Raw genomic sequence first — 18,532 nt, 5'->3', positions numbered from 1 at the left:
AAGTTATCGGTTACCGTATCAGAGTCAAATGTCTTGGGTGACACTAAGGAGGACATGGGCAAGGTGATACCAGAGTGCTTTATCTTGTGATGCTGATACAGTAGCAGCCTCTCAGACATATAACCAGGTTGGATTTCTCACAAGTTTCTCACCTAGTTTTGAATCCTATCCCATTGGTTTCTGCAGAGAAAAAAAAAAAGTTACACGGTTTTAAGTTTGTTCTGGGTGGGGAAAATCTTATGGGGAACGTACTACATATCAGGGGCTCAGCTTCCCCAAGCAGAGCCAACAGATACCAAAATGAGTAAACTGGGAAGCTTTTTCTCTCTTTCTGTCTTCATCCCAGATCAAAGAATCCCGAGTTAGGATCTGGATGAAGGATAAGCCCCTGAATTGTCGATGGGCACACCCCACACACTGACCCAGCATCTGAACTTGCTTAACAGGGAGCCGGGGCTAACCTGCTTCACCCTGCCTGAGAACCAGGGAGCACTGCATTTCTTCACAGGGTGGAGGAGAAGAGGCAGAATAAACCAAGCCTGGGACACCTCCCTCCTGTCTAGGTGTACTCACTCTCCTGTTTCAAAGGACTGCAAGGACATGAAGTCAACTTCCACCTATCTTCTGCTGCTGGTGTCTTGTGTATTCTTAGTTTGACCTGATTCCTCTTCTGTCTTTTGGCTCCATGTTAGGGGTTTTTGGTCAAAACCTGCTCTGATGTACACGAAGATTTCAGGTTCAAAATCTATGTGTTTTAAAACCGGTATTTTAAAGAAGGGAGGAGGGAGAAACGAAGCAGGATATAATTGCCAAAACTGGCCTTGAGGTTGGTGACTCTTGGGAAGATTTTCCTTAAGGCTTAGGTCTGAAAACTTAGTGCAGCAATACCATGAATTCTCAGAAGCAACCCTTTCAAGGGAGCCAGTGAGTCATACAGTATCCAGTCAAGTCACTTGAAGCAGATGCCAGTATAGGAAACTCATTCACAATCCCTGGGCAATTCATTTCCCCCCCCCCTTTTTTTTTTCCTCTTTTCAATCTCCCTGCCCCCTTATTTCTACCCTGGAGTTAGTTTTTTGAGGGGTAGGAAGTACTTAACATCTCAGAAGCTAGGTTGGGAAACATGCTCAGCTGTAAAAGCTGGGCTTTATAAATTTTGTGTTTTAGAAATGTACATCAGGAGCAGCTGGGGAGGGTCTTTTCTAAAAAAAAATCTTTCAAATTTGATTTTCTGTGTGTATGGCCGTTCTGTAAATACTTTGGGGTTTTTCATTTTTTTGAAAGTAGACAAAATCTGTGGGATTTTTTTCCCCAAAACATTAAAAAAAACCTGTTTATTTACATTAAAATAAATTTCTTTGATAAAAAGTAATATACCTTTGTGTAGTAATTTTTTTAATGTTTATTTGCTTTTGATAGTGAGCAGGGGAAGAGCAGGGGTAGGGTGGGGGGACAGGATCCAAAGCTGGCTTTGTGGTGATAGGAGAGAGCCCGATACTGGGCTCAAACCCACAAACCAGGAGATCATGAACTGAGCCAAAGTCTGATGCCAAACTGACTGAGCCACCCAGGGCCCCTGTGCAGTTAATTTTTAACCTTTGAGTGATTTTCATTCAGCTTTTTAAAAATACACCATTCAGAAAAAAAATTCAATCAGGAAGTAAAAGTCTTCCCTGATAATTACTCAAATAGGTTAACTGGAAAGGATAATTGAAAAAAGGAAACAGACTTGGGAAAATTTTCTTCATTTATCTGAGCCAGTTTGACTCTCGTTTGCAGGCCTTAGTCATCAAATTCATCAATAGTCGGGAGAAAACTGCTCTTAGATACATGGAACTAAACTATTTTTATATGGCTGAAGAGAAGCAGTAACATTAAAAGTATCAGGGAAAAGAATATAACCTCTAGATCACTGAGTTTGTGTGCCTGAGAATGACTTTCCGAAGCTTGGTTCCTTGCTCAGGAAGCCCTTTCTAGGATAAACACGAAAAAGTTAAAAAAAAAAAAAAAAAAAAAAAAAAAAAGAGTTGGGTCATAAAGCTTCAAGCATGAATATCCCTATTTTAAAAAGATCTCCAGCACAAGTTGCTCTTAAATAAATTCTCTCAAATCACATTGGTAACAATCCAGTCATTAAAACTGCGATTTAAAAGCGATATGAAGACAAACACATACTTTGTAATACAATTAGGGGAGATGATGTTGCCAGGACTGCTCGAATTTACAATAGTTTCTATTATTTCATCTTCGGTGCATGATTCTGTAGTCTGTCGCTCTAAAAGTGTAAACGTATTCCCTAATCCATAGAAATTCGATCATAAATTTCGAGACCCTGAGGGCTGGTGTTGCTAAAGTATAATAATATGATGACACAAACTAGCTTTTATAGGAACCAAGGAGTCAGCTGAATGTCGCAATTTCCACTCGGCCAGCGCGCCCGCCTACTCGCTAAAACACGCTTGTTTCTCCCGCCAAAGTGGCGTCAGGATCAGGTTCTCACCAAACAGAGCCCCGATTGGAGGACGGGCAGGCACTAGAGCCCATTGGGTGGCAGCGGCGTCTGGTGGCGGAGGGGCGGGGGAAGCCAAAGGCCCTACAGCCTCGCCAGGCACCCCCCCCCCAACCAAAGCGCGCCCCTCCCCCAGCTAAAAGGAAGGGTCGCCCAGCTCCTGCACTGAACGCCCTGACCCCAAGACGCGAGGTGGGGCCTCGCTGCATATTCCTGGAGCAGAGGGTAGCGCAATTACCCACCCCCCATCCCCGTCCTGCTGATCCATGCACAGGGAGACCCACGCCCTGCGGCGGCCCCCTAGGCCTCCCTGCAACACCCGGTAATGCAATCCACGGGGGCGGGGGAGGCGGCGGCAGCGACAGCAAAGGCGACGGCGGCGGCGGCAGCAGCAGCACTGCCTCAACCTAGAGACAACCAGAAAGGAGGAAAATGGCTCCGAGCAGGGACCGCCTGCTGCACTTTGGGTTCAAGGCGACAGTGAGTGATAGGGGAAGGGAGTTGGGTGGCCGGGAAGGAAGGACGTGTGTGGATGCACAGGCTACTGGGGAAGAAGAGACAAGTCTTAGGGGACTGGGAGGACTAGGCAGAAAGCTCAAGTGCTTGCTGGGTTGCTGCGTGCTGTTTGCTCGCGAAGGGGATTAGATGGGCTCCGGTACTATCTGCAGTTGTCCTGCTTTCCTCACTCGCGAGTCCGCGAGCACGCGCGCACTCGCACCCTCCCCACAGCCCCTCCCATACACAAATACACACAGACAGATAGGCACTTCCCTGCCTCTGCTTCTCGCGGTGGGCTTGCGTGCCTTGGAGGCAAGAGCGGGCTCGCGCCGCCGCCGCCGCCGCCGCCGCCGCACTCCGGCTGCTCCCGGGCGGACCGTCGCGGGCTGCGCCCGGGAGTGGGGGAGGGGTGGTCCCGCGCCGCCGCCGCCGCCGCCGCCGCCGCCGCCGCGCGCTCCTCCTCCTCCTCCCCTCCCCACGCCGTTCCGAGGCCCAGGCGGCTCTGCCCAATGAGGAACGGCGTTGCTGGCAGGTGGGGAGTGTTTTTGTTTTGGGTTGAAGTTGAGGCTGAGGGGAGAGAAGAGCTAGCGACAAGCAGTCGTCGCAGCCGCCGGCTCTGCGGGAGGTGGAGGAGGCCCCGCCGGAGCCGAGAGGTTTCTGCTCCTCGCTGACGGCCCCTGCCCGCCGCTCCTCCACCTCCTCCCGGTCCCGGAACTCCCGGGCCTGCCCGGGGCCCCCAGTCTTTGCACTCCGCACGCCGTAGCACCCGGCCCCGGCCGCACCCGCCGACCCCATGAGGAGGGACGTGAACGGAGTGACCAAGAGCAGGTTTGAGGTGTGAGCCTGGGAGGGGGGGGGGTTGGGGCGGCGTGAACAAAACGATTCCCGCTCTTGTGTCCCGAAAATTTCGCTCCGCACAGAGCCGCCTCCCTTGCCTGGCGCCGTCATCCACCGACCGCTGGGGCTGCCAGACTTCTTTCCCCTTTCTCTCGCCCCGAAAGCCCAATGCAGCAGCCCAGCTTCCCTGGTCTTCCCGGCTGGTCGCCTCCAGCCTGTTCCACCAGCGGGCCCCGGCAAGGGATTAGCTCTGGCGCCCTAATTCCCCCCTCCCCCCAGTATCACTCAGCTTTCCATTCTTTACACAACCCTTGGCTTGCCTCCCTCCTCTCGGCAGAAAAAGCATCACAGCTCCGATCTACCGGCTTGCTTCTTTTCTTTCTGCCACCTTCTTCGTGAAACGAGAGGGAAATTATGGGCCAGGGGGCCATTTCTCCGAGTTTGAGAGCCCTTGTTTGGTTACTCTAGGGAAGTGGGGGTTGGTAGACTGGGATGATAGAGACTACCACGGGTTTTTGGTGCTGTGTTTGGTTTGGGTATTGTTCTGATACTTCCTCTTCTTTCCCGTTTAGTCTGTACTTTTGTAGCTCATTGTTTCTGGGAACTCTCAGATGTGTACAGGCTTTGAGATTGGGATGAAGGCCTGAGAGACTTCAGAAAATCCATTCTTTAAGAACTCTTCCTCCTCTGGCGAGAGGTTTATAGCTGTGGAATGGACGACTGGATGAGGAAATAGGAAAACATCTGAAAGTGTCTTTAGTGAAGGGAAGTCCGTGTTAGGGAAGTGATTCCTTTGGAAGTGAAGTATATTCTAAGTACTGACGAATTGCAGTAGTGTGGTAATATACCACAAGGTTTACTGGGGCTTATTGATAAGAGAAAGAAATGGCTACAACAAGAAGAGTAAATGTTACCTGGCCCTTTCTGGCAGAGAATCAAACTGACCTGGGATCACTCAGAGCTCAGTGTACATCTCACTTGGTGTGTTTCTTCATTTCCATTTGAAGGATGAAATTGTAAGACAGTCAGACAAAAGTTTCAGGAAACTTGCCAGCTAGGTGCAGAGGGTGAACTTGTTACCTGAGGGTCTTCAGTTTAGTCTATTCCTTGGTTTGCTCTACAGTATTACTGTTGCAGGTGAGGAATGGAGAAAATCAAGGAATTGGCCTCCTTAGAATTTTCATATTTAACTTAATCATGGGAAGGAAGTATCATAGTAGATATGATTTGGTGTTTAATAGAACTTTAGTTTGCCTTAATGTAGAGAGACCCAATAAGCTTAATTTTTGGTGATTTGCACATTCAGTACTACTGTAAAAGTCAAGACCATCCTTAAAATTACTGAATAGACTTTTAGCAGTTTACAGGAATCCTGAAAGAGAAACTCAAATACCAAAGATCTGAGTGGAGGATAGCCGTTTGCCACTGAAGTCTGCTCTTTCTCATTTTGTTTTCTTCTAGACTGCATGAATTATTGTTGGAAGGAGTTTTTTGTAGTATGTGTTTTAAAATTGCATTGCTATATCTTATTTTTATACTTATATTTTATTTAAAAAAAATTTAACGTTTGTTTATTTTTGAGATAGAGAGAGACAGAGCATGAACGGGGGAGGGTCAGAGAGAGAGGGAGACACAGAATCCGAAACAGGCTCCAGGCTCTGAGCGGTCAGCACAGAGCCCGACGCGGGGCTCGAACTCACGGACCGCGAGATCATGACCTGAGCCGAAGTTGGATGCTTAACCGACTGAGCCACCCAGGCTCCCCTTAGCTTATATTTTAATTTGTAGTTTACCTGTAGTCTTGATACTATAATAAAAATATTGCCTTATTAAGTATATCTATTACCTTGAACTAAAGCAACTGAAGCTTTCTAAAGGTATTTGATAAGATTTTTTTAAAAAGGAGGGGGGCACGCCTTGATGGCTCAGTCTTTTAAGCATTGGACTTAGGCTCAGGTCATGATCTCTCACTTCACAGGTTCCAGCCCCATGTGGGGCTCTGTGCTGACAGCTCAGAGCCTGGAGCCTGCTTTGGATTCTGTGTCTCCCTCTCTCTCTGCCCCTCCCCCACCTCTCTCTCTCTCTCTCTCTCTCTCTCTGTCTCAAAAATAAATAAACATGAAAAAAAATTTTTTAAATAAGGGATTAAAAAAACCCTCCTTGTACAGTATTTGTGATTCGCTTTTGGTTTATAAGAAAACATTTTAGTCCTTTATTATGATGTGAAGTGGTCCATGCCAGAATACAAATGGGAAGGGGTGGAAATGATATGTGCTAATGAGTTTCATTATCTGAATATTTCATAAAGTCATTTACCTCTTCTTTTCCCCATTTACCTCTTTACTAACCTAATTTACAAGCAGTAAAACAATAAAATGCTCTCATGAAGTAGTAAACTTATTGCTAATTCACTGAAAACATTTTAAATATTTAGTTCCAATGGATAAAAGATGTAGACAAGGTAAAACAGTCTCTTCATATCTAAAACATGACATCATGTTATTTTTATGTTTTAAAAAAATTTTTATTTTTGAGAGAGAGAGAGAGCACAAGCAAGGGTGGAGTAGAGAGAGAGGGAGACAATCCAAAGCAGGCTCCAGACTCTGAGCTGTCAGCACAGAGCCCCACACAGGGCTCGAACTTGTGAACTCAGAGATCATGACCTGAGCAGAAGTCAGATGCTTAACTGACTGAGCCACCCAGGCAACCCTCAAATTATTGTTTTAATTCTCAAAATTAAAGAATGGTTTTTAAAGGACTGATAATTTTATGATGGTAAGCAGATAGCCAATCCCTGAGGACATTTTTGTAGCAAATAATAACTAATTTCAGATTAATTATGATTAATACAGAAAGTGAAAGACTGTTTTCTTTTTCTTAGCCGCATTTTTTTCTGGGTGAAAGATAACTGAAGTTTATCTTTTTATTAAAATCTTTATTTAAGGAATATTCTGATTATTATTCTTTTGGATGTTGTAACTGCAGACCACACACTTTAAATCTGACGCTCACGGCTATAGGTGTAGAAAAAATTTTTAAGTTAAAATGAAGAGATAAGAGTACTTGTTAGTCAGATATGTAGCTGTGAAACAGCCAGAGTAGATGACAGCTGGGTAAAAGTTAAAAAGATACAGAGATGTGAAAATTATTGTTGTTCTTTGCTGTATCACTTTGGCATTAAATTTCTACAAAATAACCCTAAAAGCTAGCATAATGCACTCTGAATAATGTGTCTCTCAGTTGAAAGTCTTCATCTAAATACTTTTTATTGCATAACTTACAGTGCACATTGTTTTGTGGCAAATTTTGGTAAATTGTCTTTGTAACTTAATAATAGTTATTGCATCCTGCATGCCAGACACTGAGCTAAATGTTTTACTTCAGTTCTTTTATTTTTTTTTTTACTTCTTAATTTTTATTTTAAGTAGGATCCACCCCCACCATGAGGCTTGAACTCACAACCCTGAGATTAAGAGTCACATGCTCTACCTACTGAGCCAGCCAGGTGCCCCTACTTCAGTAACTTCCAATTCTCATGGTTCTGTTTCACAGTTGAGGAAAGCTAGGGCCTAAGAAGTGTTCAAGTTGCACAGCTAGTGGGGGGGGGGGGGGGGGGGAGCCAAGATTCCAATCTGCATTTTTTGAACTTCACTCTGTCATTCTGCTCTGTTTTTAGCATAACATAGCATCAAAGCCCATAAAAAGTATGGAAAAGAACTTTCCTAAATTTTTTCACTCAGTATATTTCATTTTGTCTTTGCTATCAAGAATGAAGTTGTCCTTCATTTTAAGTATTATAACATGTTATCTTAACACTCAGTGAGATTAGTGACAGACGTGTGTAAATAAGCTAGCCCTTGAATCTAAGTTTAGATTTTTTCGGTAAAACCTGTCTATTTTGTCATTCTCTTAGTAGCTCCATTTTAAGGTTATAGTACTATTAGAGGAAAATTTTTATCTTATTTGAGTTTATTAAAAAGTCTAGCATTATCTACATTGAAAACATTAACCGACATCACAGATGCAATTTACTGTTTAATCAGTGCCTGGAAATGTTAAGATTCACATAGTTAGGAATTGATAAGCTCCAATATGAGTACTTTGAATCCCTGTTCACTATTTTTTTCATTATTCCTCACTGCTGCTTTGATAAATGTATAATATTTTAGTCTGTAAGATTAGATTGTAGTACTTATTTGCCTGCTTCGTTTTATCAAATCATTTTGTCCAAAATAAGAAAAATCATAAAATGTGGTATGGCAGAAAGAACATACTGCATTACGAGTCGAGAGAACTGATGATGTTAGTTAATCTTGATGTTTGCCACCAGCTAACTATAACTTTAGTCATTTCTTTTCGCTTCTCCGGTTTGGTCATTTCCCTTCTTTGCAAAACAAGGAAGTTAGAATCAATTACTAAGGTTCCTTTTGTTCTAGAATCCTATGAATCTGTAACTTTTTAATAAAAGCAGAGGACCATATTTCGTTGGCTGTTTCTTCTAAACCAGCCACTCCGGGGGCACCTGGGTGGCTTAGTTGGCTGGGCTGGGTGTCCGACTTCAGCTCAGGTCATGATCTCACAGGTTCGTGGGTTTGAGCCCTGCATCGGGCTCTGTGCTGACAGCTCGAAGCCTGAAGCCTGCTTCAGATTCTGTGTCTCCCTCTCTCTCTGCCCCTTCCCTGCTCTCGCTCTCTCTCTGTCTCTCAAAAGTAAAATATACATAAAAAAAAAAAAATAAAACAGTCACTCCAGTATATTGTTAAAGTTTGGAAGCAGAGTTGCACAGTACTGCTAAGGCTGCAGTAATTACCTTTTTCTCCCATAAGGATTTATCTTCTAATCTAAAGAACATTCTGCATAGTAAATAACCATGTTTTCCAAATTGGTGCACGTGGAAAATGTCACACATTTTTCCAGTGGGTGACAGCCATTTGTTTCATTCTATTTGAAAGGCTTGCAATGGGAAAGAGTACTAGTAACAGTAAGGTTTGTTTGTTTGTTTGTTTGTTATAACACTTTTGAGATTTGTCTGAAAGCAGTTATCTAACATTATACAAAGTCCAAATTAGAGGTTTAGGGTTTTGGGGCCCATTCAGACAGTCTTTTTTTTTTTTTTTTTTTTTTTTTTATAGTGTTATTGATGTTTATTGTATAATTATGGGTCCTTTTTACCTTTGAAACATGGCACATTAATCATGTACTTATATTGTAGTCATTCATTATTTAAAAATCAAGATGTTTCTTTGTACAGTCTACATAAGCCATTACACTTTGAAAATTATGTTTTCCATTAAGTTGTTAAAAATATTTAGCTTTGCAAAAACCTTACAAAGTGTATTCCTTTTTTTTTTTTTTTTTAAGTTTATTTATTTATTTTGAGAGAGAGAGAGAATCCCAAGCAGGCTCTGCACTGTCAGTGTAGAGCCCGATGCAGGGCTCAAACTCCAGAGCTGTGAGATCACGACCTGAGCCACAGTCAGGTACTTAACCAACTGAGCCACCCAGGGGCCCCTACAGAATGTATTCTTTTTTTTTTTTTTTCAAGGTTTATTTATTTTTGGAACAGAGAGAGACAGAGCATGAACGGGGGAGGGGCAGAGAGAGGGAGACACAGAATCGGAAACAGGCTCCAGGCTCTGAGCCATCAGCCTAGAGCCTGACGCGGGGCTCGAACTCACGGACCGCGAGATCGTGACCTGGCTGAAGTCGGACGCTTAACCGACTGCGCCACCCAGGCGCCCCCAGAATGTATTCTTGATATTTAAGTCATACATTCTTAGATGTAATCTATTTCTACATTGAAAATTTTCATTCATTAAATCAGTATTAGAAGTGTTTAGAAGTATTTACACTTTTAAATTCTTATGTTTTAGGTTATTTGTCAGTTTTAGCTGTTAGTGTTATTGTCACTTTTTAAAGCCTAATTTCTAAAATCCTTCTGTTTTTATCCTGAGTGTCTCTTTTCAAATCTTGGTTGAGTTTTTCTTGCAAATTATTAAGTACTTTTGTTACAGGCCAAGAATTCCATTCCCAGGCCTTAGATTACCATTTCCCAATTGGTGACAGACTGGGAACTGAATTAAAATTTTTAGTAATCTAACTAGTACTGTGGTTTTGGAAGAGTATTTTTAGATGTTCAAAATAAAATATTCCGTTACACCAGGAAAATCCAAGGGAGGGAGGAAGAAGAAAGAATGCCCTTAAGCTGACCAAATTTAGCTGCTTGTGCGTAGTTGTCTTTACACTGTTTTCCTATTTGGTGTTCCCGACTTGGTGAATTCTTAGACCCCTACCAAAAACGGACTCAGAAAAATAAAGGCATACAAGTTAGTTTTATAGTTTCATGTCTTAGTGCACTTGGACCCATTTGAAAAAGATTTTAACTTAATAGCAACTAACAATAGGTGGTGGTATTGAACTGTGCAAAGGTATTTGTGCTTGATTCATCTTGCTTAATTATATAACTTTTAAAAATGAAGATATGTATTCAAATGGAAATAGATCCAAAACGTATTTGCATTAGCTTTTGAAGACTTTCTGTTAAAAGAATGACTTTGCTGGGTATTTTCGGCACACATCTGATAACTACTTAGCAGGCATATGAGTGATATCTGTAGGTTAAGTAACATCTATTCCCTAATCATTTTTCCTCGAATTTGATTTTATGTTATTCTCTTGGATTTAATAAGCCTCATCTGACAGTTGTAATCAGGTGGAAATGTCATTTATCTCAGTCATTGTTGCTCAGTCTTTTAAGATGCTGTGAGGTTAAAGTTACAATTAAATCATGTTAGATAAGAATTTAGCAAAAAAAAAAAAAAAAGTTTAGCCAGTTTTGAAACATGTATTGACAATGTTTTCTGTCATGTTTGTCCTTGATCCCAGGAATTTCTAGTAAAAACTAAAAAAGGGAAATAGAATACCGTGAAAGGAAGTAACAAACTGATCTTATGCATTACTGTGGTGCTAAGACAGAAGTCATATCTAACAACAAGGTGAAGGTTAGAAACATAGCAAATGCCTGCCCAATTTTATATAATCAGATATACCAACTATTTATGGTATTTGTTGGTTACTGTGATTTCCTGACCAACTAGAGGATGTGGACAGATATAATTAAACAATCGTTTATAAGGAAAAAAGTAGAAAAGCATTTTCAGTTGTACTTACAATTTGCAATAAGAAGTCATAGGTGTACCTATTCTGGGTGCTTCAGTGTTTACTTCACAATCTGCAGAACAAGGGAATTTATGTGGCAGGAAAGACAGGCAAAAAGGAAACAGTAAAATCTCTAGATTAGGGCAGGTTTTTAAATATGAAGTACCTATTCTTATGTATATGTCACCCTTGGTTGACAGTTTAGGCCCTGGGAAGGTCATTCCCAACTCTTGTGTATACTGAATTGCAGTTTACCAACCAAGAGGCAGTTTTGTTTGTTTTTTTGTTTTCTTTTTTCCTCTTTCAAGGTGGGTGGGGAGCAGAAAAAGAAAACGGATTTGCAGTTGCCTACAAATAAACAATTTAATGTTAACTGTAAGTGTTAGTTGCAAAGTTTTCCAGAGTTCTCTGTTAGAATGTCATCCTTTTCTTTTTGTCATCGTATTTTTTTTTTTAAATCATTCTTTGTTGCCTTATTTTTTGAACCAGATCATTTATATATTTTAATGTTCTATTTTGAAATTAATTTGAGTAGAAAGAGAATGAAAGTGTTAAGGTGATGTCTTAAGGATTTTATAAATGGAAATAATACAGTTCTGAACTATGAAATAAGTGCTCACATACATATATTTTATAAATATGTGTTCTGTGTGTATATAATATGTATATAATAGTGTATATGTGTTTACTGGTATCTGTGTGTCCTTTCTGGACCTCCATTATTGCAGCTGTAGGGTTCTTTCTGGCATGAAATTCTGTGATTGTCTGTAAATAAATCCCCCAACTAGCTCTAGGTTAGAGATTAGATATTCAGTTTATTGTCCGTGTTCTTGCATTTGTTTGTTTCCAATTGTTAGTAGAGACAAAACAGCCTGTGTGATCTTAACCCATATTCTGCTTTGTGGTTTTTTTGTTTGTTTGCTTTTTTAGATTTTTAAATTTTTTAAATCTCTATACCCAGTGTGGGGCTCAAATTCATGACCCTGAGATCAAGAGTCGCATGCTTTACCAATTGAGCCAGTCAGGTGCCCCACCCATGTTCTGCTTTGGATTCCTGCTTGTTTTTGCCCTGAATTCTGATAAAAGTAGAGGTAGACACTGGAAGGGAGAAAAAAAACAAAAAAAAACCCAAACTGGTTTAGCTGTCCAAATGATTACCTTTGCCAAGAGGGCAAGGAGGAATGGATATAATGACTGTGTGATATCCTGGAGTATAGTGTGCTGTGATTCATTTTCTTAGGATGTATGGTATTTATATATTTATATAGAGAGAATCTAAGAGTATTAGCTTTGAAGTCTGAGTTTGAACCCTGGCTTTGCCACTTACCATCTATGTGACCTTGGGCAAGTTACGTAATCTCTGTGAGTCTCAAATTTTCGATATCTAAAATGTGTATAATGCCTACCTCACTGGATTGTAAGGATTTAATTCTATAATGTTTATGTGGCACTTAGCAAGTTGTCTACTGAACAATAAGGGCTCAATAAATGATGCCTATTATTATATTACTCTGTGGAGTCTACCATACAATAAGCACTCAGTAAATGACGACTCTTATTATATTACTTTGTGGAGTAGGGTGTTTTTAATTAGACTTTTTGTAAATCATTATTTTAAATGCTTTAAAGGAATTTACTATTTAAAGGGAAAATTCTATTATAAAGGAAAGAATGTAACTATCTCTTTATTCATCTGATTCAGTTTATGTGCTGGGTTTATTAAACAGGAACACCTATGAATTTTAACCAGTCTAGTTGAAGAGTAGTAATTTAGCAGTGTTTCAATCTGGAGTTGATACTGCAACTGTTATTGTATTCGTTGTTAGGCAAATGTGGATAAATGTCTCCTAAGATGAGAACTTGGCACCAAATTGTAAGTTGACATTTAAAACACTAGATCAGTCAGCTTTTACCCAGAAACTGGTCATTCTTTCTTCACTGATTTGTAGAAAATAAAGCTATGGTGTGACTGAACATGGACAAGTAGAGATGCATTTATTTTTGAAAGAGAACTCTGCATTGCTAATACCCTTTCCCCACACTCATCCTTATCAGCTTTTTGAAGATTGTTTACATGTCCTGCATGTAAAGAAGCCCATGTTGAAAAAAAATCACATAACTTATTTCTGCAATGCATTCATAGGAAAGAAATCTGACGTATATCAGAATTCTTCTTGGATAAGTTAAAACATTTATTTCATACTATAATTTTCATAACGTATTACCCAGAATGGTGACTTCAGGAAGATAATGGACTTAATACTCGTTATTCTTAGTCACAGCTGACTGGGGTACACAAAAGAATTTTCCCAAATCTAGATCTCTACAACAAAAAAAATGCAGTCTCACTGAGGTCAAAACATTCCTTAAGAAAGAACAATTGTATTTAGATTATTTGCCTCAAAGGGTGGATTATAGGCCCTGTGTGACATAAATTTCATCTGAGCTCATCAGTCTCTGGTCCAAACAGAAAAGTTTGGCCAAATATAGGAATCAAGATCTCAAGGGATCTCAGTGAGCCCTGGGAAAATCCACTTACCTCTCTTTGTCTTTAGAGCTCTAAAATAAGATTTCCAATATGTATTTCCCTAACTTAATACAAACTAGATCAATGTTAAAGATGAAACCTAATATAATGTTGTATGTCAGTTATAGCTCAATTAAAAAAAAATTAAACCTAAAACTCATTCTAATAGTATTCCTTGAGTTAAATGGACATTATTAAGGAGGAATAAGTGAAACTAAATTTCGTTTATAGCAACTGAATGTCACAGTAGAGCTAAATAAGGAACAACCTGAATGTCAGAATCACCAGTGAAGTTTTTTCCAATACTGATCCCTTGAAGCCATCCCCTCTGGCATGCAAGTTTCCTAGAAGTTCCTTAGAGATAATGATACAAATTTCTGTTAAAGAAACACTGGGATAAGGGATACAAAGGTAACTTGTATTTGCAACCTGAATTCCATGGAAAAAGAGACTTACCTACCATGAATTTGACATCTTAAAATCAGTACACCTTCTCTCAGGTTTCTATCCTATCCTAGATGTTTTTAGCCCTAGAAACAAGGTGCAGTATCTAATATATGGCATCTAAAATATAGTCATTTTATAATTTGTATGTTTTACATGATCAGATACGTTCAGTTTCACGATGAAACCTCCAGAACACATTATATAGCCTCTCAAGCTATGGAGAACATCAGAGAGCTCAGGGAAGCTTATTTGACCTTGTCCAGGGATTAGAAAATCTCAGTATAGAAAACCAAGGTATACTGTTGGAGTTCAATACTATTCAAAATTTACTTAGCGACCAACTATGTGTTGTGTTACAGGTATAGAGCAGCTCTAAAACATTGTCTCTGCCTCAGGGAGTTTGTAATCTAGTTAGGAAGAAAGATAATTAGTGCGTTCTGGTAAATGCAGTGTTAAAGGTATGGGAGAGTGATAAGAACCAATTTCATGAAAAGCATTCACAGTGTTTTTTAAAAGAAAACAAAATCCATTGACCCTGCCTTTTCAAAATATGAGCACTTTTAAAAATATTTACACTGTCAGGTGTAAAATTTTAAAAATACAAGTAACTACTTATCCTCCTCTGTAATATTCTCTCTATATTTGTAAGAGAAGACCAAGGGGAAAGATAGGCAGGCTTTTATTAGTAATTTCTTTGAGTTTGCTGATACATCTTTAAGGGAAACAAAACAGTAGCACCACTAAATGGTACAAATAATCAGAGTAACTGCTTCTCTCTAAAGCCAGACATTCCTCAGAGATTTAAACTGAAGTTAAACAGGGTTAGAAAAAGAGTAACAGGAAAGTAACTCTTTCACCAGTAGTTCCAGGAATTCATTATATGGTATGTAGTTATACACTGGTGCTCCATTTGTTTTCAGGCAATAAATAAGTCTTGTTAAGGAATTCATGAATGATTCTGCATAATGCTGACCCTCATATGTGTAGGGCATCTCTCCCCCTTCAGAAAGAGAGATATTTGAATTTCTCAAGTAACAAGTTAATATAGTATTTTATATATTAAAGAACATGTTCTTTAATTTGATTTAATTTGAACTTCAAAAAAATCTTATGTGTTAGACGGAGAATATTTCTGTGCTATTTTATAGATAAGAAAGCAGATGCTCTGAAAGGCTGTTATTTTCCCAACATTAAATAGCTAAGTATAAAAGCCAGAACTTTAATCCAGTTACTTGAAGTCTGTTATACTTGTCTCTAGTGTATGCTAAGAATGGGCTGTTTTGAACAATTTATTCATTATTCTTCTTTTGATCCATAGCAGGCATTTATAAGATGTTGGTTAGAACTGATTTTAACACTTGAGTTTGTGGCCATAGAATTGAGCAAAGTAATTGTGTGGGGGATTGCAAAGAATGAGAATTGAACCTGTGCTTTGGCTTATTAGCCATACTTACTAGCCTCTTAGCCATGACTCTCCTAAACAGCCATGAACAAATATTCTGTGTAAATAATACAAAGATACCTGTGTAATTACAGTTGGACCAAAAACTGTTAGTATATAATCCATACATCTAATAAAACTGATCTGGGCTTCTGGGTGGCTCAGTCGGTTGAGTGTCAGACTTCAGCTCAGGTCACGATCTCACAGTTTGTGAGATCCCACATTGGGCTTTCTGCTGTCAGCGCGGAGCACGCTTTGGATTCTCTGTCTCCTGCCCCATCTCTGCACCTTCCCCGGTCACGCTCTCTCAAAAATAAATAAAAACATTAAAAAAAACCCAACCTGATTTACTATAATTCTTCACGAAGACTAGGAATGAGATATTAAAACAGTCTAACAAGTGTTTGTAGAACCTTGAAAATAAGTTTGTAAAGCCTTTTGCAAGTTTTGTTCTTAGGTTTTTGACTTACAAAGTCTGGGCAACATTTTCCTCAATTTCACGTAATGAATTATTATAGATGAAAAGTAGCAAAAAAAAAGTAGCAATATGCTACTATCGAGTTAAAATAATAAAATTTTTGGATATAGTATTTTATGAACAGACATTTCTAGATAAAAGATCAAGTAGGTCTAGTAAATCAAATTGGTTTTTTTTTTTTTAATTTTTTTTTTTTTAACATTTATTTATTTTTGAGACAGAGAGAGACAGAGAATGAACAGGGGAGGGGCAGAGAGAGAGGGAGACACAGAATCTGAAACAGGCTCCAGGCTCTGAGCTGTCAGCACAGAGCCCGACGCGGGGCTCGAACTCACGGACCGTGAGATCATGACCTGAGCCGAAGTCGGACGCTTAACCAACCAAGCCACCCAGGCGCCCCTCAAATTGTTTTTAATATCATAAAGAGTACTAAGAAACTCATTTTCTAGAATGTTTACATTATTTGTTTCAATAATGTAAAATTTGCATTAAAAGTGACCCCATCCATAAAATACAAGCTGTTCTAGGATTATAGCCAAGATCTATCTGACCCTTCTAACCATTATCAAATATATGTTAAAATAAAATGTGTAATTAAGTCATTACAGTACCTTTTTAGTCTTTTTTTTTTTTTGTTTTTTTCAAGTCTCCACCCAGCGTGGGGCTTGAAGTCATGATCTCGTTGCATGGTCTAACTGATTGAGCCAGCCAAGCACCCCATCCCTGTTTAGTCTTTTTTTGAAAATGGTTTTTTTATTGGTCGTTTTCTTTTAAAATTTTTTTAATGTTTATTTATTTTTGAGACAGAGAGAATCAGAGCATGAACTGGGGAGGGTCAGACAGAGAGGGAGACACAGAATCCGAAGCAGGCTCCAGGCTCTGAGCTGTCAGCACAGAGCCTGATGTGGGGCTCAAACTCATGGACTGTGAGATTATGACCTGAGCCCAAGTCTGACGCTTAACCAACTGAGCCACCCAGGCGCCCCCATCCCTGTTTAGTCTTGACAGTACTATATACCTACCTAGGATCCAGTTTTAGTATTTTATGTTTTACATGTTCTGGTTCTTGTCAAGTGGCTGGAGTTTTGTCGGTATTGCCATTAACAATATCGTTTCAGAGTTGAATTAACATCAGAACGATCAACCACTGGATTCAGTGCAACATTAGGCTGGGAACTAGGGGAGAATATCTATGCTCCACATTATCTTAATTGGACTCAGTGTTTTTCTTCTGTGGAATTAAGCCTGGATACACATCCAGGTTGAAGGTACAGCCAGTCAAAGAGTATTTGTAGGTAGTTGTTACGCTTAATGCCAGTAGTGTTCTTAAAAAAGTAAATGATCAGATGGAAGTCTAAGTAAAACTTAACCAAAAGTAGCTCAGTAAACTTTCTTGTAGCTTTTATTTACTATGGCTGAGTTGGACTATGGCTGATTAAGTGAAATGTGAAATGTTCCCATTATTTTAGCCAAGGGAAACTAACATCAATCTCTTTGGCAGTCCTAAACTAACTTCAGGTCCCTCAGTTTAATGTGTTTCAGGGACATGTCTTTTGCCCACTTCTATCTTATAGGCTTGTGGTCTAATTTGGGACTGCAAATGGAGGTTAAATTGTTGCTTTAATATTTATTCTTGGAAGTGAAACAAAAATATAATATTCTGTTTATCTTAAAGTGAGTTTTGAGTGAAAAGTAATTCCTCCATCCCCCTCCCCCAATCTTCAGAGGTTAATCATTGTTAACTGGTTATTATATATACTTTTACAAATTATGTATCTTTTATTGTATATGGTTTTCTTTTCTTAATTTAAACTTTAGTTAGTTAACATACAGTGCAATTTTGGTTTTAGGAGTAGAATTCAGTGATTCATCACTTACATATAACACCTAGTGCTCATCACAACAAATGCCCTTTTTAATACCCATCACCCATCTAGCCTATCTCCCATCCACCTCCCTCCATCAACCCCCAGTTTGTTTTTTATTGTTAAGAGTCTCTTGTCGTTTGTTTCCCTCTCTTCTCATCCCCCCTCTTCCCATGTGTTCATCTGTTTTAATTCTTAAATTCCACATATGAGTGAAATCATATGCTATTTGTCTTTTCTCTGACTTATTTCTCTTAGCATTAATATATTCTAGCTTCATTCACATCATTTCAATTGGCAAGATTTCATTCTTTTTGATGGCTGAGTAATACTCATTTATATATGTAAATATATATATTTATATTAATTTATATTTATATATAATTTTATATATTATATTTATTATATATATACACACATATAGCACATATTCTGTGTTTTTAAGTTTATTTATTTATTTTAAGAGAGAGACAGGGAGGGAGAGTGTGAATGGGGAAAGGGAAGAGAAAGAGGGACAGGGAGAGAATGCCAAGCAGTCTCCACTCTTGTGAGCACAGAGGGACATGGAGCTTGAACTCCCCAACCTTGAGATCCTGACCTGGTCTGAAATCAGGGGTCTGATGCTTAACTGACTGAGCCACCCAGGTGCCCTTCCCCATTTGGAATGCCATTTCTAACATTTAACCAATTAAATGAATTCAGAGGTCTGTTTTTAAACTGTGTTCTGTTTCTTCCATCTATTCTTTATTGCCAGTACCAGAATTTTAGTTAA

General features: G+C 39.5%; 1 protein-coding gene across 3 annotated transcripts in view; it reads left to right on the top strand.

The window, feature by feature from the left end:
- The first annotated feature begins 2,634 nt into the window (after positions 1–2,634).
- The window catches only part of FBXL20 (F-box and leucine rich repeat protein 20), a 102,161-nt gene continuing 86,263 nt past the window's right edge, over positions 2,635–18,532 (top strand). The window contains exon 1 of one of the 3 annotated variants that reach the window (XM_006940293.5): positions 2,635–2,989. In XM_006940293.5, coding sequence (XP_006940355.1) covers positions 2,942–2,989 — 48 coding nt within the window. In that variant the 5' untranslated portion in view covers positions 2,635–2,941. Of the gene's footprint in view, positions 2,990–3,471; positions 3,843–18,532 lie in introns of those variants that run through there. The other 2 variants (XM_023243645.2, XM_045044830.1) reach the window with 2 other exon arrangements.

The sequence above is a fragment of the Felis catus genome, chromosome E1, assembly GCF_018350175.1.
Source record: "Felis catus isolate Fca126 chromosome E1, F.catus_Fca126_mat1.0, whole genome shotgun sequence".
NCBI classification, from domain to species: Eukaryota; Metazoa; Chordata; class Mammalia; order Carnivora; family Felidae; genus Felis; species Felis catus.
The sequence above is the reverse complement of the archived record's forward strand: the minus strand, read 5'-3'. Positions and strand labels throughout refer to the sequence as shown.